At 48.9% G+C, this 21,947-nt stretch overlaps 2 protein-coding genes across 4 annotated transcripts in view; both read left to right on the top strand.

Moving 5' to 3' along the window:
* The first annotated feature begins 147 nt into the window (after window positions 1-147).
* On the top strand, window positions 148-10,060 carry Mrps10 (mitochondrial ribosomal protein S10). Of its 3 annotated transcripts, none has more exons than XM_006244465.5 (7): window positions 148-236; window positions 3,418-3,482; window positions 3,569-3,638; window positions 5,927-6,063; window positions 6,758-6,866; window positions 8,619-8,708; window positions 9,059-9,760. In XM_006244465.5, exons 1-7 carry the CDS (start codon window positions 189-191, stop codon window positions 9,140-9,142), a joined length of 603 nt encoding a protein of 200 aa, XP_006244527.1. In that variant the 5' UTR covers window positions 148-188; the 3' UTR covers window positions 9,143-9,760.
* Window positions 10,061-17,501: 7,441 nt separating this feature from the next.
* Window positions 17,502-21,947, top strand: part of Guca1b (guanylate cyclase activator 1B) — a 7,834-nt gene continuing 3,388 nt past the window's right edge. Inside the window, 2 exon segments of the mRNA NM_001108198.1 lie at window positions 17,502-17,802; window positions 20,402-20,551. Coding sequence (NP_001101668.1) covers window positions 17,596-17,802; window positions 20,402-20,551 — 357 coding nt within the window. The 5' untranslated portion in view covers window positions 17,502-17,595.

Genomic DNA, 21,947 nt, shown 5'->3' with positions numbered 1-21,947 from the left:
GCGTGAATAATAAACAAGTAAATAAATAATAAAGTAGAAATTTAAATTAAAAAAACAAAATCAAGGGGCCACGTCTCTATGGTTGTTTCAGTGCCGGAACACAGGAGACACTCTCTCTTTTTCGAACTCTATGGTTCGAGGGCACGGCTGTGATCCCGGAAGCGATCGTGGGAGGTCAGGGCACCAAGATGGCGGCGCGCGCAGCGTGTGTGGCTGTCTGCCGGCGCCTGCAGCAGGTAAAGGGGTGGTCGGGAAACCCTGGCGGCCGAAGGCGCCGTCGCCGAGTCCCGCTGCTACCCTCTACCCGGCCGGCTCGGAGTGTTCCTCCATAGTTTTTATTAGGAAGGGACAAGATAAGGGCTGATTTTTTTTCCCCCGAGAGACTCAAATTGACAAGATAGGAACTAGAACTATAGAATGTCAGAGCGGGAAAGATGAGAAAAATATGTCCAGAAGCCCTCCCTTCACGTTAGAAAGGGCAGTGAGAACCTTGAGCTTAGAGAAGACAGGAATACTCGGATACTTAGGTGCTGAGCCGGAGCTGGACTCAGAAAGCTCGCGTGGAGTTACATTGAGAGGTCCTCCTCGCCTTCAGGGGTTGGAGAGATTGACTCGAAGGGCCCCAGGAATGGGTTAGATCTCCCTCAAGAGGTTCTTTGAAGAAGGAAAACTTGCCTGATGTTGCACGGCGTGAATCACAGCACTGGGGAAAGGAGGCAGGCGGACTTCTGGGTTCGAAGACAGTCAGGCTACATGTTGAGATCCTGTCGCAAAATAAATAATTAAACAACAACAAAAACTAGGCGGTCTCAAGAACTTTGGCCTCGAGACCTTTGTGGTTTTTGAAAACAAAGCTCAGAACTGGACCTCTAATAGGATTACTTGTAAAGCACGAGGAAGATTGCCCACTAGCCTGGCCTGCAAATTGAGACCCTGTCTTCAAAATAAACGATTTTTTAAAAAGGAAGGGCTGAGACTAGCTCAGTTGCTAGAGACCTCAATGCCTAAAGCTGGCTCTGGGTTGGATCCACAGCAGCACATAACCCAGAGACGGCAGCCCACACCTGTCACACCAGCCCTTGAGAGGTCAAAGCAAGAGGATCAGAAGTTCAAAATCACTCTCAGCTACATACAGAGTTCAGAACCAGAGTGGGCTCCGTAAACTTGTGTCTACAAAAACGTTTATCCTTTATACTAGAGACTGAACCCAGGGCCTTGCGCACACCAGACAAAGGTCCTGCCACTGAACCCCATTCTTAGCCTTCTGTGGAACTCCAGTCCTCTGCAAGAACTGTGAGCGGTCACTTCAGCCTCTGTATCTTCCCAGGTTAAATTAGTTAACACTTTAGAAAGACTGCTTCCCAAAGCAAAAGCAAGTTTGATGGAGAGTAATGCCTCAGTATGCAGCCTCACGGCAGAAGCGGCTTTCTTATTTGTTTTTGCACACCATCTTTTATCATATAGTACAACTCATGCAGCTTTGTAAGACTCCACTGTACACCAGCCAGAGGATGGAAGCAGAAAAGCCTTGAGTAATTCTTAGTGAGTTTTGGTTTCAGGCTTTCTGAGAGTGTCTTAAGGATTCATGGGCAGTCCCAGCCCACACTTGTATAACCACTGATCCTAAGAAAAAGACATGAGAGCTAGAGAGGTGAGATAGCTCAGTGGTTAAGAGCACTTGCTGCACAACCATGAGGTCTGGGGTTCAGGTGACAGCACCAGGCTATCAAGAGGGTCACTCATGCCCCCCTGTGACCCAGCTCCAGGGGTTCACAGGAGGTCCAGTGAAGCTTTTTGGCTTCCAGAATAGCCAAGAAAATTTTGAGTCCTGGGAGCAGTGAGATCCTACCGTAAGCAGGTGCAGAGTGACAGAGAATGACAGCTTCTAGCCCCCAAACACTTGCACATACATGTACATGAATGTAGAAACACCATACAAATGTAGAATTTTTTTTTAAAAGAAAACTAGGATGCTAGAGAAGGAAGTGTTGCACTTGTGAGAAAAACTTTATCCAGCCAGATCTGTACACACCCAAGCCCTTAAAAAAGTTAAAGCTGCAGGCAGTGGTTCATAGCAAACCCTCGGGAGGCAGACTCCAGGCCATCCCCATCTCTCCAGTTGGAGGCCAGGTCGGAAGGCACGCAACCCCCACCTCAGAGTCAACAGACATTTCAGAATGTGACCAGGAAATGTGCTTCTTAGCATTTGGGTCGCTGGTGTCAGAGAGCTTACTGTCTGAGTGTGAGGGCCACGACGACACATGCTCTTACACTGAGCCTGGTGTCCTTGCTTGTAAGCCAAGTAAGGCTGGAAACGTGTGTCCCAGCATAAGAGCAAGGAAACAAGCGAGGTCTCTCTGTAATCCTGGCCGTTCTGGAACTTGCTCTGTAGACCAAGCTGGCCCCCAGCTCACAGATCCTCCCGCCTTGCAATGACAGGGTTAAAGGCGTTCATTACAGAGAACAGAGGCTGTTGTAACGTACCCGCTAGTTGTTTTAATTCCTCTACTTGTGCCTCCCTGTTATTTTTGTCTTTGTTGTATTTTTAAAGAATTTATATTGCTGCTTTCAAGGTTAAGCCTGGGTGGCTAAGAAACTATGAGATCTGAACAGTACCATTTGCCTCCTTTCCACAAGGGGGCGCTCACTTAAAGGATTTGTGCAATGCTGCGTTAGGGCAGCTTGTGGAGTTAATGATGGGTATAAACGTGTGTGCTGTATTCTGTGTAATTTACAAGCAAGGTGCTTCAGCCAAGCAAAGACTAGATTATACAAACACGTAATTTTAAAAGACTTTTGTTGTTCTCTGTTTTGTTTCTGGAACAAATGAGTCCTCTGTACATCTGGCTGCCCTTGAACTCATGGCTCTTCCTACTCCACCTCCAGAGTGCTTAGATCAAAGGCACGTGCCAGTATGCCTAGCCGAGCGGATCTGGTTGTGTTTTTAGTTCATGCACCTTTGTGTGTACCTACGTGAGTTTTCTGTGCACCACATGCATATGGGCGCCCATGGAGGCCAGGGGTACCAGACGCTCTGGAACTGGAGTTACAGTGGGTGTGGGTGCTGAGAACTGATCACAGTAAACATCTTGTGTTTGTTTGTTTGTTTGTTTGTTTGTTTGCCTTTTGGTTTTTCAAGTCTGGGTTTTCCTATGTAGCTGTCTTGGAACTCGCCGTATAGACCAGGCTGGCCTGAAACTCGGAGACTCGCTGCCTCTGCCTCCTGAGTGCTGGGATTAAGGTGACTATGCCACCACTGCCCAGCACTTTGTTTTTAATTAAACCTAATTTGGCCGTTTTGGCGCCCAGTGTTTTCCTCTGAAAGATCGAGACCCTTTTACTGGGCACCATATACCTTTTGGCTTGTGCTCTGGGAATTGATTGTACTTCTGACACCTGTCCCCTCCATTCTTTTAGGAATTGGGGAATTCATCTATAAATGGTGCTAGGAGCAGTACAATCAGAACTCGAGGCCTCCTGTTGTAAGTATGCAACTGTATTTGCTTAATCATGCTAGAAAACAGAGCTCTGTTCTGTGTGACTGAGGCTTCTCTTTCTCACACAGCAGTGCCAGGATGAAGTGGGTACCATTGTCAAATCTGCACATGGATGTCCCAAAGGATCTGGTCAGACCTACGGTAGGTATCTCCCATTGACTGGGCAGGGCAGGGAAGGCCTGTACTCCAGCGCTTAGGATAAAAGTAGGCTATCCTCATTTACATAGCCTGCCTAGGTTACATGTAACCCATCTCAAAAAATAGCAACAACAAAAGGAATTACATTAATAATTTCAATCTTTTCTTGGTTATTTCATTAAGGCCTATTTCCCAAACACATATACTTCTTTATTGTAGAATCCCAGCAAGTGCACAGTGTAGACTGTGATATCCTGGGCTATTTTTCGTGCTATCCAAGTAAGTCCTAAAAGAAACCATAATTTACCCTAAATAAATGTGGTAATGAGCAATATCTTGCTCTTAGCTCAGCATAATTCAGGAGTGTGATATTTAATTTGCTGAATCATTGACTCACAAAAAGATAATCTTTCTGTGGCCTTGAGGTTTTCCTTGGGGATTCTGAGCCTGGGCTTGTGCGTGGCTCAGGTCACACTAAACAGGTCATTGGGACAAAACTGGGATACACAAGTAGCTATGTGGCCGTAGAGAGTTTAAGACAAGATGCTGTCTAGCCCATGCTAGCCTCTAATGAGCTATGTAGCCAAGGATGACCTTGAACTCCTAATCCTCCAGCCTTATGTTGAGTGATAAGCTTACAGGTCACCAGTCCCAGTTCTTACTAAAGTCCCAAATAATCTAAATCTTTCCATTTCTCAGTTTAGTTTAGTCTAGGCTAGCTCAGTCATCACACTGCAGGCTCAGTGTGAGACCCTGTTCTGAAATACATGCTCTGGTCAGTGAGGTGACTCAGCAGGTAAGAGCAGTTACCACCCAGCCTATCGCCCTGGGGTCAGTCACTAGGACCCACATGGTAAAGAAGGAGAGTCAGTTCCCACAAGTGTCCTATGACCTCCATGTGTGTTCCAGAGCATGCACACAGACAAGTGCAATTAACGTTTTATTTTTAATAGTAAGATAGATATCCAGAAAGGTGGTTCAGCAGATGGGGAGGGGTGTTTGCCACCAACCCAACCTGAGTTCATGTCCCAGAACCACTCCACATGCATGTGTGGTGCACGCACATGCACATACGTATGTGTGTGTATACATACACACACACACACAAACACACACCTCTCTTTACTACTTATTCTGGCCACTTAAGAACTTCTGGGAAATCAAAACTTGTGATGTTAGATGTCTAACTATTCCAAGCTAAACTGATAATGATCTCACAGGATATCTTCAGAAACCTTTTAAGATTTGTTGCAAATTCACAACAACTTTAAACCTAATAGGGGATCTTGAGGCTTAGCTCAGTAGAAGAGTTTTTACCTAGCACTCTCTAAACACCACGGAAGTTTAAATAGGTAAACAAGCCCTGCAAGATCGAATGGAGCATACCGTAGGGCTGTACATCCTCTCGCACCCCAATTCTGATATAAATAAAGACCAGCTAACCCTGCCTTTCCACCATCTCTTACTTACTGTAATTGAGAACAGATGTCTGTCTTCCTGGTTACTAAGTGGCTCTCTTTTCAGGGGGAAGCACTTTAACCTGACTCACTGGATTAGTAATAACCTTTCCCAGCCTAATAGGGAGTGAAATGAAGATAATTCCCCTCTGGAAGAAGTCAGAATGCCAAGCCTATTATTTCTAAGGAAGGTCCAGCCAGTGTCATAAAGTTTTAATTAGACATGAGTAATTTCCGTGTGAAGATAGGCCAACCATACATGAATAAATTCATAATAAAAGGGATGAGTAGAGGTAGCTGGGCTTTGTGTGACAATTACAGTGTTTAACAGTTGTATAGCAGTGTTTAATGATTCATGAGCACCTTAATTTGTGTCTTCATGGATTTTCCTCACAGAAATGTCAAGAGCTTTAGCACAAGCACAGTGCCTTAAACATGAGTAGGGGAGGAGCAGGAATCACAGCTCTCACTGTGCAGCCACTAGCGGAGAGCTGTCCAGTTCTGACCTTCTAACTGGGCCAGTTGGTAACAGACCCCGAGACCCTTCTCACTAGAAATCTGGGGCTCAGGAATAATTGAGTTGGAACCTGCGTCATGACCTTGTAGTGACTTTGAAGGTTGTGTGACCCTCCGAGGACTCCCAAGGGTTTGGAAGGTCATTTTGCAGGTCTGTGTGGCACTGGGAGTGAGCAGTCAAGCTAGTAGTTTTAAAACATTGCCTGTCATTTTTCTCATTTATTAGTAAACTCTGAATTGTTCAAACAATAATATGTTGAATTTGCTGGATGTAAATATTACAAGAACTAAAGCCAAAACTTGTCTTTTTTATCTTAGATAACCACTTCTGATGAGCCAGACACGTTGTACAAACGCCTGTCCATTTTAGTGAAAGCCCATGACAAGGCTGTATTAGACAGTTATGAGTATTTTGCCGTGCTCGCTGCTAAAGAACTTGGCCTTTCTATTAAAGTGTGAGTATGACCTTTCCTAATCTGACCTGCTGTCTGCCATGATAGCTGTAAGATAGGATAAATTTGTGAGTGAAGTTGAGGTTTGTCCTGTGTAATCCTGACAAGTAGTGTCGCTTCCTGTCTGCTAGAATTGTTAGGTACTAGGGCAAGAAAAATGAAGAAACCCTTTCTAGAAATTGCACTGACGTAAGTAAGCCCAGGGAGGCACTGTTCAGACATGATGGTGCATTGGCCAGTGCTCCACTCTGCAGCCACCCTGAGCAACACTGCTGCCTGGGAGCTTCCTGTAAGGGGGGCTTCATGCAGCGCCCGGGTCACGGCCTCACGGCACCTGGTCCTTCTGCACTGAACAGGGCTCACCCGAGGTTTGACAGTCTGTCCATAAACTACCCTAAAACAGCAGACGTTATACTCAAGTTCGTCACAGTCGCTACCGCATGACTGGCATTCGTGTCGGCTGTGCGTGGCTCTGCTTGTCTGGGTGTGGGAAGGTGCTTCCTGCTGTTTGCAGTGTTTATCTTGGCCTGAGTGTGTGAAAGCAGCTGCTACAGATGAGGCTTGACACAGCGGAATTACTAATGGCAGTTAGCACCTGCGACTGAGCGAGGCTGACAGCAAAGCTGGGACGATGCCTTGGTACAGTGACTCAGATGGAGCCTCACTGAGCTTCGGTCTGTTCTGTCCACTAATGCAGACACGAGCCACCCAGGAAAATAGAGCGCTTCACTCTCCTCAAGTCAGTGCACATCTTCAAGAAGCACAGAGTCCAGTATGAGATGAGGACGCTCTACAGATGTCTGGAGGTGGGTGTCATCTGCCCAGCATGCTTCTGTGGGACACCCAATGGCATTAGCATGGAGCCCAACTTCACTTTCTCCTGGGCCCAGTCAGCTTCCTTTCAGCCTACCATCCCTACCATGAGTCTAGAAACGTGGCTCTTGTTCTCATGAAAGCTGTCCAATAAGAGCAAATGCAAAGCCACCTTTAGAGGTGTGGACTTTAAAATGGCTCAGCGTGTAAACATGGCCCAGGAACACAGCACTGGAGGGATTTTTGCTCACATTGCAGAAGTCTAGTTAATATTTTACACAGTTCACCCAAGCAAACGCACTATGGCTTACACCAGCTCTTAGGAGGTAGAGGCAGGAGAATCGGGAATTCAGGGCTCATCCTCGGCATCAGGGTGCGTTCAGTAGTACTCTGGGCTACAGGGGTCTCAGAAAACAAAAGCAAAGTGAAAGTGACGCCACGGTTGCAGGCAGAGGTGATAGAATGCACCTGTAATCCCGCTTGGCGGACAGGGAAGAGGAGCTCTCCGTATGGTGACCCTGTCTCAGACAAGCAAGGGACTGCAGAGGCGGGTCGGTGGCTGACGCACTGGTTACTCTTCTAGAGGACCTGAGTTCAAGTCCCACATGCTGACTCTGAACCGTCATCCGTAACCCCAACTCCAGGGGCAATTCAGGGGATCCAGTGTCCTCTCTGGCTACCGAGAACACCATACTCCTGGGTATGGTACACAGCCATAATTGCAGGCAAAACACCCAAATGCATTTATATTTTTATTTTAAAGCAGACTAGACAGTCACTCCCCACACACTGACTGGATCTCCCTCACCGTGATACTCAGCAGGGGGCTGGGGGGTGCAAACATTGGCTTGGATTGTTCATACATCTACCTGGGTCACCACCGACTCAAGTTTGCATTCTGGGGTCAGACTGACAGGGCAGAACTTTAGGTCTTGGTGCTTCCTGCCTGTGTGACACGTGCCCAACTCATCACATATAAAATGAGGCTAATAGTGGAGCCCACTTCCTAGGGTCAGTGGGAGATGACATGAGGCTGTGTGGCCACTTGAAATAGTTCCTAGTGACTGTCAGCTGTCACAAGACACACGCGTGCATTCGGTGGAAAGCACAGTACAGGCGTGAGGTACACTGACTCGACACTCTGCACCAAGCTCAGTCGGGATCTATACTGTTTAAAAACATGTATTTATTTGTGTTGGGCCGTAGTGGGGGGATCCCAGCACTCAGGAGGCAGAGGCGGGCAGATCTCTGAGTTCGAGGCCAGCCTGGTCTACAGAGTGAGTTCCAGGTCAGCCAGGGCTACACAGAGAAACCCTGTCTTTGAAAAGCCCATTTATTTACTTGTGGTTATAGATGGGGGCACATGCCACAACCCATGTGGGGAGTTGGAGGACCACTTGTGGTAGTCAGCTCTCTCTAGCAAGGTCTTGTCAGGGTTGAGAGGTCAGCTCTTACCCCGGCCCCACATGGATGCCTATGGCCAGTAGAGGTCAGGAGAGGGAACTGGATGCCCTGGAACTGAAGTTGCAGGCAGTTATGAGGCATTGCGTGGGTGCTGGGAACTGAACTGGGCCTCCGCAGGAGCAGCCAGGGCTCCATCTCTCCAGCCTCCTGCACGGTTTAAAATGAGAATCCGAGAAAGAGTCCTTAGAGGAGTAGGCTTCGTCGTCACCTGAAAGGGACAAAAGAGCCTCAGAGGCCTGTGGTCTGGCACTGAGGCACGATGCATTCATTTTCTGTTTCAGTTAAAACATTTGACCGGATGCACAGCCAATGTCTACCTGGAATACATCCAGCGAAACCTACCTGAAGGGGTGGCCATGGAAGTGACAAAGGTACAGGGGCTACCTGGGTGGGTCGCTCACTCTCACCCTGTCCTGGCTGTGGAGGAAAGGGCCTGGGTACACTGGACACAGAGTTAGGCCCACCCCACCACCCAAGTCCTCACGGAGACACCGTAGAAGTCTCCCTAGGAGTTGTTGAGACTTGGGGATTACAGCATGGCCCCACACGGAGGTCACTGGGGATCAGACAGCTATGACTGACCTTTATTCTCCTCTCCTCAGCAGCCCTCCGAGGTGAGGGGCTAAGGGAGAAGCAGGGGGTGTGACAGGCCAGTAGATCAGGTTGTGTAGGCAGAGTTCATTTCAACCTGCGATCCAGGTTGCTTTGTTTCTGGTTTTAGACACAGATACAGCAGTTGCCAGAGCACATCAAGGAGCCAATGTGGGAAACAGTTTCCGGGGAGAAAGAAGAAACCAAATCATAAACCTCAGACAGCAGCTGTGCGGGGACCTGAACTGAGCAGACCTGTGTGTCCCACAGAGAGGCCCCGGCAAGGGGAGCCAGGGCCCCTGCCCTTGCTCTGTTGGGTCCTCAGCAGGGCAGCCAGGTGTGGGTCTGGGGAAGAACCACTGTATCTGTTCTTTTTTTTTTTTTTTTTTTTTTTTTAAAGACTTATTTGTTTGTTTATTTATTATAAGTACACTGTAGCTGTTTTCAGACACAGATGCAGAGTGCATCAGATCTCATTACGGATGGTTGTGAGCCACCATGTGGTTGCTGGGATTTGAACTCAGGACCTCTGGAAAAGCAGTCAGTGCTCCTAACCACTGAGCCATCTCTCCAGCCCGTATCTGTTCTTTATACCAGGCTATGCCTGTGTTCTGATTTGAACAAACATTAGCAAACTTCGGTATGACCCGAAACAAAAGAACCAGATTTAAACCCTGTGTAGCACTGCCAACTTCTTGTTAGCTTGCGCTAATTTTATTTTATTTTGTTTTTATTTATTTATACATTCATTCCTTCATTTTTATTTCTGGAACTCAAAGAGATCTACCTGCCTCCCCCTCCCAGATGCTGGATTAAAGCTGTGTCTACCATGCATGGCTGGTTTGTGGTAATTTTAAATGTTTACTTGTTCATTCACACGCATTTTTACTCCCTAAACAACCTGTGGTAAAATGGATGCTGGGCAGTTTAGAATGTGGCCTTTGTGCAGCCAGTGTGTGTTGCCTGGAGGTGACAGCTAATGTCAACACTCTGCATACTGCAGTGAGTCTTTGCTCTCAAGCGATTAGCAGTGTGTGTCCTGTGATTCATTCATTCACCAAGCCTTTATTCAGTGAACTCTGCCCCAGGACTGTGGTGAGACCCAGTGATTAAACAGAACCAATGGCTTGCACTTCCTGGGTCAGTGTTTTCTCTTCAGTCTCTCGCTGGTAAGCGTTCTCATTTGTGGGTGTCCCTGCATTTTTTGAGGATACCTACTTGTCTGTGAAATTCAACTGCATATAAAGCCCAAAACGAGGCAAACAGCACAGGCTGAAACGGTTGGTCTTTTTGGCTTGGTTTGAGTAGAGTGGCTGGCATGGGGTCTGCTGTGTTTCTTACCGTCTGAGGAGGCCTCTGTGGGGTTGCCCTCACTTCTCTACACAGAATTGCCTGGCCTGACATCTGTGTCAGTCCTCTGAATGCTGCTTTTGTGCTAGATTGTCATTACCTTGGGAAGAATCACAGCCCCATCGTCTGTGACCCCTTGCTCAGGTTTGGCTGTCATTCACAAAGTATGTCTAATCATACTTACCCCGGGAGTAAGCCTCAAGGTTAGGACCTAGCTGGTCAGACAGGAGCAGGACTAATGTTGGGTCTAGCAAAGCAGCAGTCTGACTCACTTTTATCTAAAAGGTGTGATTCTAAAAATGTCTAGAACCACACATAAAGTTTGAGGACTTTTTCTTTTATAGACAATAAAAGTCAATAGGACAAATGCTCACCACCCAGGACAGATGCTGACAAACCACTTCAGTGGATGCACATCTGTTTCCAGTTGTTTTCAGATGAATACCCATACGCCATGTCACTCAGGTTAGTCATTTATGCAGTAAAATCCTTCACCGGTGGGATGTGAACTGGATAAGACATTGCTGTCACAAAGCCAGACACCCCTGGAACCCACATGGTGAGACAGAACCACCCCAAAGTTGTCCTGTGACTGTGCATGCCCAAACACTATAGGTGGATTTTAAAGTCTCATTTTTAGATAAAGACACCACTGCACACACAGCAAATACTCTAAAAGATTTATGTGTTTTTAATTCTATATCTATGCGTGAGTGTGTGCACAAGGCCAAAGGTGTCATATCTTTTTTTTTATTTATTTTATCTATAAATACACTGTCACTGTCTTCAGACACACCAGAAGAGGGCGTCGGATCCCATTACAGATGGTTGTGAGCCACCATGTGGTTGCTGGGATTTGCACTCAGGACCTCTAGAAGAGCAGTCAGTGCTCTTAACCGCTGAGCCATCTCTCCAGCCAAAGATGTCATGTCTTGAAGCTGGTGTGCACTGCCTAGTGTGGGTGCCAGGAACAGAAGACGGTTCTCTGACTGAGCAGTATGGCCCTTACCTGCCAGACCATCCCTTTAAGACAAGGTCACACCATTAACTCAAGCTGGCCTTGACCGAGCAGTCCTGCCTCACCCCCAGAAGAGCTGGGATGCCAGGTATGTGCCTTCAGGCTCTATGAAGCTTGTCTGGTTTTGTCTGTTGACACACAAGGTAATGTGTCCTGAAAGGCTCAGAGGATAGGAGGTAAGGCGGTTTCGTTAGGGTGCGGCCCTCCAGTAAGTGCAATGTTGGTTTCTCTGTGTGAAGCATGCTTTTCCATTGTAAGAATTTGAGTTTGCCTAAAGTTGCTGGTTACCTAAAGATCCGCTAAAACTAAGCTAATCCCATACCAAGTTTCTGTCCTTTCAAAAGGAGTGACGAAGATAAACAAGCCATAGTAAAAAGATGAGGCAGGAGGATTACCAACAGTTCAAGGCTAATCTAGGCAAGATATCCCTGGCACAGTGGGGCTACACTTGAGTGGGATGTGGGAACTGCCTACCTATTAAGGCCTGGGTAAAGCACCTCGCATAGGCATTCACTAAGTAGCCTCAGCTGGCAGTGATGCGATGTCCGCGTGTCGTGTGGAGAACCACCCAGAGGAGAGCCTAGCCCAGAGCATGGTTTTCCTCGGGTAGAACCGTGTAGCACGCCCACAACAGACACTCTGCCGTGCCATGTCTCTCCCAGGGGTGTCATGCACATGCTGTCTGGTTTATTCCTTACAACAATAGAGCAGATGTGTCGTTAACCCCTTTACAGCAGAGCGGGCTGAGGCTTGAAACGCTGGGCCTGCTCACTTAGTCACTCAGTTGAAAGATGAACCCGGGGGCTGGGGATTTAGCTCAGTGGTAGAGCGCTTACCTAGGAAGTGCAAGGCCCTGGGTTCGGTCCCCAGCTCCGAAAAAAAGGAAAAAAAAAAAAAGAAAGATGAACCCGGGGCCAAGAAATGGTGGTTTTAAGTTCAGGTGAGTGGCAGGGCAAACCCAGACCTAAAGGGGCTCTGAGCCAAGTGTGGGGTCACAGCTGTAAACACAGCTCTGAGGAAGTGAGGCAAGAGGACTGTCGTAAGCTACAGTTAAAAACGTCTCACAAAAGGAGGCTACAGCCAAGCATTTTCATGCACACCTTTAACCCCAGCACTTGGGAGGCAGAGGCAGGCAGATCTCTTGTCTCTCTGATCTGTTTAATGAGTTCCAAGACAGCCAGGTCTACACAGAGAGAACTGGCCTCAAAAAAGAAAAGAAGGGGGAAGGGGGTGGGAGGTCAAGAAGATAGCGGTAAAGGCACTTGCCACTTCAGCCTGACTGAGTTTGTCTCCTGGAACTGGAAATAAACCGGTTTGTTCTGACTGCTACACTGATATACACATGGCTACACACACGCACACACGCGCACACACGCACACGTACACACACAGCCTCAGCTACATAGTAAGACCTTGTCTTAAAAACAAAATAAGAGGGGTTGGGGATTTAGCTCAGTGGTAGAGCGCTTGCCTAGGAAGCGCAAGGCCCTGGGTTCGATCCCCAGCTCCGAAAAAAAAAAGAACCAAAAAAAAACAAAAAACAAAATAAGAAAACCTCTGTTGGGCCGGCAAGATGGTTCAGCAGGTAAAGGTGCTTGCCACCAAGCCCAGTAACCTGTGTTCAATCCCTGAGCCCCCTGGCCGAGCCCCCTGGTGGAAGGAAAGAACTCCCAAAAGTTGTCCTCTGCAATCCACACAGGGCATGAGCATGCACACACACACTCATATTTACAACTTTATTTTTAAAGCTGTGACGAACTCAAACACACATGCCCATTTCAGTGTGTTCAGACCTTCTTCCCAGTTCCCCTCCTTCAGGCTGGATTGGGGGAAGCGTCCTAAGGATAATGTCAACAAAGGGACTGGTGGGCCGGCTGCTGCCACAGCCCAGAGTGAGGGGACAACAGCCACAACAAGGCTGGATACAGCATGCAAACTGATAGGGAGGCTTCAGCTAGGCCTGGCTGGGTCTGCGTGCTCAGTATCCCTGGTGCACGCGTGCAGCTGGCGGCCTGCAGTCCCAGGGCTCTCGGCAGAGGCCCTGCTCCCTGCTTAGCCCTGCCGTGTGTAAACCCTTACTACTGTTGTGCACCTCAAGCTGTGCTCCCAGCGATGGGCTCCTAATCCTCTTTAAAGTGATATTTATGCCTCCGGAGGTCAGCGCTATTTATAGGGCAGGTCATGGGCAACTGGCCCGCTTGAAAACCCAAGATTTGACGTTCCTCAGCCAGACTCTATCAAGTTGTGTTTCATTCATAGAATTTATGTTTCTTCTCCTTTCCCCCTGGATGCAGGAGATTGAACCCAGGACCTCACACAGGCTAGGCAAATGCTCACTGCTACGTTGACTGTTCTCTCTCTCTCTCTCTCTCTCTCTCTCTCTCTCTCTGACTCTCTCAGACAAGAGTCTCACTAAGGCCTTGAGCAATATACTTTTCTGTGATGCCTCCTAAGAGGCTGGGATTATAGGCCTGTACCTCTAGGCTCACATACAAGTCGCTTACACTTACTTTTTACAGGTTTATTTTTTATGTTTGAGAGTTTACCTCCATATATGTGCGTGCACTGCATGCATGCAGCACCCGTGCCGGCCAGAGTGTTGGACTCCCCGGAACTGGAATCATAGGTAGACATTAGCCACCACGTGGGTGCCAGGAACTGAACCAGGGTCCTCTGTAAGACAGCAAGTGTCTTAACCACTGAGCCATCTCTCCACCCCGTGCTAATTTCTTTTACCTTTGAGGCAGTCTTGTTATGTAGCCCAGGCTGGCCCAGAACCCTAGCTCTCATGTCTAAGCCTTCTAAGCATGAGCGAGCGCTCCCAGCTCCAAAGATGGAGCCCCATGGCTCTCTTGCTTTAAATCTCCTACAGCTTCCATTTACACTGTGGCGCCTTGTGCACTCCAGCCCGGTATCCCCAGCTTCCTCCGCAGACACCAAACTGAGGTGGGGGGCGAGGGGGGTTGAGGTCTCTGGGGATGAGTGGAGGGTGTGAGGTGGAGTGCCCTGCAGCGTCACCGTGAGAGAATGTGACTTCAGTGGGATGCACACGTCAGGGGATGGGCACACGGCATTGTGATCCCCACTCGGGCAGCTCCCAGCTTCCTAGGTGCAGGGGGTGGGGGGTTGGCACACAGGGAGGGCCCAGCCTGGCCAGGTGAGGGTTGAATGGAGGAGGTGACAGAGAGGACGAAGCTCCAGGGTGGGGGTGGGGAGCTGCGGGAGGGCTGAGTCAGGTATCAGAAGCAGGAAATGACCAAGCTGACAGGATAAACACTGGAGCCCAGCGTCATCCGTCATCCGTCATCCGTCATCCGCAGGGTGAATTACTGGGTGACAGAGTTAGTGTAAATGAGCTGGAAGGGGAGGAGGCTGGGAGAGAGTGCCTGTGCCTTCAAACTCCCATGTGTCTGGGAGCCCTGCAGGGCTCTCTGCGACGACGGGCTGGCTCCACCCAAGCTTCCTAGGCCAGCTCACTGGGAGTGGACACCTGAGAAAGTCCATGTGTAGCAAATTCCCAGAGCGGCTGCTGCTGGGACCACAGGGGGAGGTGGCCATGCTCTTCACGGTTAAGTGGGTGGGAGGCAGAAAGGCGACTTAGGCAAAAGTGCCGGTTTGCACAAACCTGATGTTCTGAGCTCAAGCTGGCTGCGGTGGTATGCATCTGCGTTCCCTGCACCAAGAGACAGAGATGGAGACAGGAGAGTCTAATGGAAATTTGCTGGAGGGAGACCCTAAGTCAACGAGTGGAAAGAGAGGAAGCTCCTGCAAATGCCCTCTGACCTCTCTGTGCACGCCGTGATACATGTACTCCTGCACTCACACAGACACGAAAGAATTAACTAAGCAAATAAAAAGGCAACCCAGGAAGCCAAGGGCCTGTGAGCTGTGTGGGCAGGGCCATTCGGTCACTTGGCCATCATGGAAATGCTGCCTGGAAACAAGTAGTGATGTCACTGCTGAAGGACAGCAGGACATGGCTTCAAGGGGACAGATGTTTACGTTCTCATTTGTTTTTCCTTACGTGTTGGGTGTTTGTACATCATGTGGATACAGGTGCCTGCAGAAGGCAGAAGAGGGTGACAGATGGCCTGAAACTGGAGTCACAGGCAGTTGTAAACGGCTCAGTGTGGGTGTTGGCAACCAACCCAGTCTCTCCAGAAGAGTAGAAAGGACTCTGCTGAGCCATCTTCTCCAGCCTTGGGGCAGGTGGTTTGCGGGGGGACAGGGCCATTGAAGGGAACAGTGAGGTACAAGGAAGGCCCCAGCCAAACCTCAGGTCCAGAGAAATGTGGAACGTAGAGAAAACAGGTCTAGTGGTGGAAAGGACGATGGTGGAGGAAGAGCCCTACATGGAGACTAATGGTGAGATTCAAAGAATCAAGGCGTCAGGTGACAAAGGCCACCGAGAGATGAGGGCAGGCCTGAGCAGTTCCTCTACAACTCCAAAATGAGCATCCCCAGGACAGGCTCACAAGCGTGCACTGTCACACATGGCTTGAAAACAAGCAAACCATCAAACAGACATAGGTTCTACGGAACTGGAGAGAAGGCTCAGTGGTTAGGAGCTTGTTCTGCTCTCGGAGAGGACCTGAGTTCCAAAACCAGCACCCATGTTGGGTGGCTCATAACTGCCTGTGACTCCAGCTCCAAGGGAGCTGTCACCCTCTTCTGTCCTCAGAGGGCACTACACACACACACACACACACACCACACCACACCACACCATACCACACAAACACACACTCACACACACACACACATGCATACTCACACACACACTCACACACACTAACAGACACACACACGCACACTCACACACTCACACACACACACTCACACAGGCACACACACGCATACTCACACACACACACTCACACACACGCATAGGCACACATACACACACACCACACACCACACCACACAAACACACACACTCACACACACCACACAAACACACACACTCACACATACACACTCATACACACACACACCACACCACATAAAAACACACACACTCACACACACCACACCACACAAACACACACACTCACACACACACCACACCACACAAACACACACACCACACACACACTCACACTCACATACGCACACTCACACTCACATACACACACACAGGTAATCTTAAAATGGTAAAAATAAGTCTTTGTAAAACTAAAGTAAGCACAAATGTTGGAAAGATGGCTCAGTGGTTAAAAATCACTTGTTCTTACAGAGGACCCAGGTGGAGGTTCCAGCCCCCATGTGGTGATGCGCAATGAATGTAACGCCAGTCGAGAGGACCTGACATCCTCTTCTGGCCTCCGTGAGCACTGCACACATGTTATGCACACATATACATGATACACACGTACATACACATACATATACACACACACACACGTGCACATAAATATACATACACTTCTTTACATAAAATAAAAATAAGATCTAGCCATGTACGGTAGGAAGCACCTTTAATCCCAGCATTGAGGGGCAGAGACAGATGGATCTCTGTGAGTTCAAGGCCATTCTGGTCAACATAGTGAGTTCCAGGCCAGCCAGAGCTACAATGTCTCAAAAAATAAAATCTAAAAGATAGCATAAATATATATAGTTTGGTTATTTTGGTTATTGACATGGGGTAGGGGTGTCTTCCTGTGTCAACAGGGCAGCCCAGAGTGGTTTTGAACTCTAGACCCTTCTGCTTCTCTGGTGCTGGGAGTATAGTCATGAGCTATGAATATATAATTGATTCAGCATGAAATAAATACGTTTGGTCAACCTAATGAGTATGTAACTGTGGCTAAAGCAAGTTCATGGGGTCTTTAATGTAAGAGCCCTTGAAGATTGGACCACACTCCTGGGTCCTGCCACATGATGGGAGGTGATGGGAGCCATCACTTCAGGGCTGGAGAGAAGCATTGTCCTTTACCCTGGAACACGAAAACCTCAGGATTCGGACATGTTCTGTAAGGGAGCTGCAGAAACTGGTGGACTAAGAACCCCACCCCCCAGGGCTCTTACCCTCATAGTCTGCTGCCTCACTGGACCTGCAGAGGGCCGAGGCTGAGGAAGCTTAGCCATCTGGAGGTCAGACCTTCTGGGAATCTCCTAATGGTCTTTACAGAGCTAAGCTGGCCTGGGCCAGCCCCCCTTCTGGAGGTCCCTTCACTACCAATCAAGTTCAGTTTCCCTGAGACAATGAAACGACTGCTCAGAGCAAGGAGAGAGGAGCCTAAGGTCAGCAGAGGACTTGGACGAGGCACCCTGCCTGGCTCCCTCGAATTCTAGAAGCCATGGGACAGCAGTTCAGCTGGGAGGAGGCGGAGGCTTCCGGGGAGATGGATGTGGCAGAGCTGCAGGAGTGGTACAAGAAGTTTGTCGTGGAGTGTCCCAGCGGGACGCTCTTCATGCACGAGTTCAAGCGCTTCTTCAAGGTCACTGGTAATGAGGAGGCCACCCAGTATGTGGAGGGCATGTTCCGAGCCTTCGACAAGAATGGGGTAAGGAGCCCGGCAGGGGAGGACCTGTGACCCACCCATTGAGTGACCTTTCCATCCTTGAGCCCCTCAGAGTGAGACCATGGTTCCATTTAACTGCTTTCCTCTCCATCCCTCCTGCCCCCTCTCCACTCCCCATCATTGGTCCCTTCCTCTCCTCATTGGCTCCTACATCTTCCTGAGGGCCAAACACGCAGTCTGGGCTTTCTCTGCTTTTTGGGACCAAGACTCTACAGGAAAAGGATGTGCTTTACAAACCCCATAGAACCCCTGTCACTCTCAGTACAAGGGCGTGAGATGCCCCAAAGCATCTTAGCACAGATCAAGAGCACCTTGCTAGGGTCCTTCAGAAGGAGGCCGCTCAGTTCGTCCCCTTTGTAGGTGCTGGCAGGTGCTTCATGATGACTGGGAGGAGAGTGGATAGTGGTGAAAGCACTTCTAACTGTTTTGTTAAGATTAAACATGTGTGTGTGTGTGTGTGTGTGTGTGTGTGTGTGTGTGTGTGTGTATGTGTGTGTGTGTGTGTGTAGGTACCTTCAGAGACCAGAGGGGGCATCAGATGCATTAGAGCTAGTTACACCTATTTGCAAGCTGCCTGATGTGGCTGGGAGCCAAACACCAGTCCTCAGATAGACCAGTAAGTACTCTTAATTAACTACTGAGCCTTCCCCATGCTTTAAGTCAATGGACATTTCATGAATCAAATCTCAGAGTTTTTTTAAGCCCTCCGATGGCACCAGCAGCTAAAAGACACTGAGTTACATAATGCACACATTGGTGATGATGATGATGATGATGATGATGTGTGTGTGTGTGTGTGTGTGTTTGCAATTGTGTGTTCGAAATTGTGTGTTCATGCATGGAGGGTGCAATTGTGTGCATATGGAGGCTGGGGATTGACCTCAGGTGTGAGTCCCTAAGGCGTGGCCAACCTGTTTCTGTGACACCATCTCATTACCTAGAGCTCACCCACTCTGGGAAGCTGGCTGACCAGGACGCCCCAAACTCCCCCTGTGTCTGCGCTCTCAGCACAGGCACAGCAAGTAGATACCACTACAGTCAGCGTTTAAAAGATTTTAAATTATATATGGGTGTGTGCACCTGCGTGCAGTGCCTGAGGAGACCCCAAGGGGGCAATGGCAAACTGGAGTTTACAGGTGGTTGTGACCTCCCGGCAAAGGTGCAGAGAACAGAATTAAGAACCTGCCCTTAACTACTGAGCTGGTCCTCCAGCCCCCACCCCCACCCCACCCCACCCCCGAACGCAGCCTTTGATGTAGGAGCTGTGGAAGGAACTCGAGTCTTCAGGCTTGCAGGCTGTTAGTGGTCTGAGCCCCCTCACCATTCCTAGTTTATTTCAATGCTCCTGCCTCTGAGAAGCCCAGGCCCATGTTCTCAGCGTCTCTTCTTAGCTTCCCTAGCAGCTTGCTTCCTTCTTAATCCTAGTGCATAAAAATCTGCATTAAAATCTCTTAGACTTGACTTTTGCTTCAAAAACTAGATTAAAATTAAAATTTCAAAAATTAAAATTCAGGGGCAGAAGGCTGGTTCAGTGGTTAAGAGCACTTGATACCAGCACTCACGTGACAGCTCACGGCCGTCTGTCACTCTAGTTCTGGGTCATCCAGAGCCCACTTCTGATCTCCACAGGTACCAGGCACACCCGTAGTACGCATGTGTGCGGGCAAAACAGCTGTACACATAAAATAAAAAAATAAATAAGGAAGACTTATGGGGGGGGGACCTCATTTTTAAAGGTTATCTGGGTCAGTGTCCTGAAGTTCTTTTTATGGCATTGTGTTACGTCGAAATTTTTTTTGAGACAGAGTTTCACTATCTAGTCCTGGCTAACCAGGGACTCTCCATGTAGACCAGGCTGGCTCAAACTCACAGAGCTCCACCTGCTTCAGCCTCCTGAGTGCTGAGATTAAATACATGGAACCCCATGCCAGATGCCCCTGAATTAATATAATATAAAACCTATTTCAGGATCTATAGACACGTGCGAGCTGCGTTGTGCACTGACCTGACTGGTTTAAACTTCTCCAATGGCAACCTCAGGTCAGCGCACTATGCAGCCCAGCCAGGGAGAGACGGGGCAGGTAACCTCCCAGGTGCCTCCAGCCTGTGCAGAGTACGTGGGCACCTCCACCCACCTCGGGCTAAGGCGGGTAATTGTTGAGTAGAGCAATGCACGATGCTATTACCCCGGTCAGAGCTGTCCCAGAAACAATCCCTCATAGGGGAGACGTCACTCGAAGAAGGAGTGACGTCAGAATGAGTCCCAGGAAGCATGGGAGTCATTGTGGAAACTGAATTACATTGAAAGGGGATGTTATAAGGATAGAAAATTCTGGACAAATGAGAAGGAACAGTTCTCTGGTGGTAGGGGCTTGCCATCTCGGCTACTTGGAAGGGCAAGGAGGAGAATGAGGAGGGTCCCAGGGGAGGGAACAGCATGTCCAATGCCACAAAGGTCTCTGGGATTGCAGGGAAAAGGGAACACTTGGGTCTGGGGACACAGCGTCGGTAGGGTTCAGCCTGCACTCTGGGGAGGTGATGCCGGGGATTGGGGGCCTCAGAGCATCCACACTCAATGCAGGACAACACCATTGACTTCCTGGAGTATGTGGCGGCCCTGAACCTCGTGCTGAGGGGTACCCTGGAACACAAGCTCAAGTGGACCTTCAAGATCTACGACAAGGACCGCAATGGCTGCATCGACCGCCTGGAGCTACTGGACATCGTGGAGGTCAGTGTGTGTCTGTGGGCTGGCACCCCATTCCATCCACTTCTCATTCCTGGGGTCTGCCTGAAGGTGGCCTGCTTGACAGGGAGCCACCTGGCACTGACTTGGGAATCACTCTCTGTGTGTTCTCGGTGGCCATCAAGATGGCCCAGCTGGTAAAGGGGTTTACCACCAAACCTGACATCTTAAGTTCAGACCCTGTGGGCTGGCGAGATGGCTCAGCCGTTAAAGGCTAGGCTCACAACCAAAAATACAAGTTCAGACCCTGTGATCCATGTGGTAGACCAAGACAACAGACTCCTGAGAATTGTCCTCAGACCTCCACACGCACAAGTGCTCTACATACAAGATACACCCCCAACATGCATGCACACTGTTACACATGCCATAATAATAAATTTTGCCATGTGAGCTGGTGAGTACCTTTAATCACAGCACTCGGGAGGCAGAGGCAGGGGGATCTCTGTGAGTTCAAGGCCAGCCTTGTCTACAAAGCAAGTTCCAAGACAGCCAGGGATGTTACACAGAGAAACCCTGTCTCAAAAAACCAAAACCAAAACAGAAAACAGCAACAACAATAATAAACGTTAATCTGAGAAAGGAAAAATAAGAAAAACAGTCATCTAAGAAGCCATTTACAGAAATTAAAAAGAGCAAATTAAACCCAAAGAAATAACAAGAAATCAGTAAGGCTGAAAGGAAAACTGGCCGCGAATGACAGCTCCTGCCTGCCTTCTCCAAGATCACCAGTCAGGTTCAGTGTATCCTACCCGAGGAACCTCGGGCCAGCCTTTGCCTGCAGAGCGAGACTGTCACAAATGGGGAGGAAACAGAGATGCTGGAGAGAACAATTGTGACTCAAAATTCTCACGGCTGTGACCGTGTTTGAAGGAAGAACTGAGAGCAGGAAGGACTGGTTTGGCCCAGTTGGGTTTCACTCTTGCCTTTTCTTGCCCATCACCATGGGCAGAATACCGTGGTGACCGGAGCATGTGATGGGAGAGGCAGCCAGGAAGTAGCCAGGCCACGCCACACCCACCAGAGACAGCCTTCTAGAGACCCCATCTTCTAAACTTTCACACTCTATCGTCCACAGCCCACTCAGGTTTCATGTCCATCAGTGGGTTAAACCGTTCCTTCCACCAGAGCCTTTTGAGGTACTTGGCTCTAGAAACACCTCCCAGGCACTGACTGAACATTGAAGCCCCACTCAGTCCAACCAAGTTGACAGTCACCATCAACCGATATGAAAGACAAGTCGAGAAAAACCAAAACTGGTTCTTTTCACGGGGTGGGAGGCATGGATAGTGTGGATTTGTGGATTTGTTTTTGAGGAAATTTATATTTTACTGGTTTTCCTGAACAGACGGTATGAGTGTGGGGTGCCCTCAGGAGCCAG

The sequence above is a fragment of the Rattus norvegicus genome, chromosome 9 (genome assembly GCF_036323735.1).
Source record: "Rattus norvegicus strain BN/NHsdMcwi chromosome 9, GRCr8, whole genome shotgun sequence".
Classification (NCBI taxonomy): Eukaryota; Metazoa; Chordata; class Mammalia; order Rodentia; family Muridae; genus Rattus; species Rattus norvegicus.
This window is presented reverse-complemented; position numbering and strand designations above follow the sequence as displayed.

Excerpts from the sequence above, each read along its gene's own strand:
- Mrps10 (XM_006244465.5), top strand. The coding sequence starts at position 189 with ATGGCGGCGCGCGCAGCGTGTGTGGCTGTCTGCCGGCGCCTGCAGCAG. Across the intron at positions 3,483-3,568 it reads AGAACTCGAGGCCTCCTGTT|TGCCAGGATGAAGTGGGTAC; the intron begins GTAAGTATGCAA and ends CTCACACAGCAG. Across the intron at positions 8,709-9,058 it reads TGGCCATGGAAGTGACAAAG|ACACAGATACAGCAGTTGCC; the intron begins GTACAGGGGCTA and ends TTCTGGTTTTAG.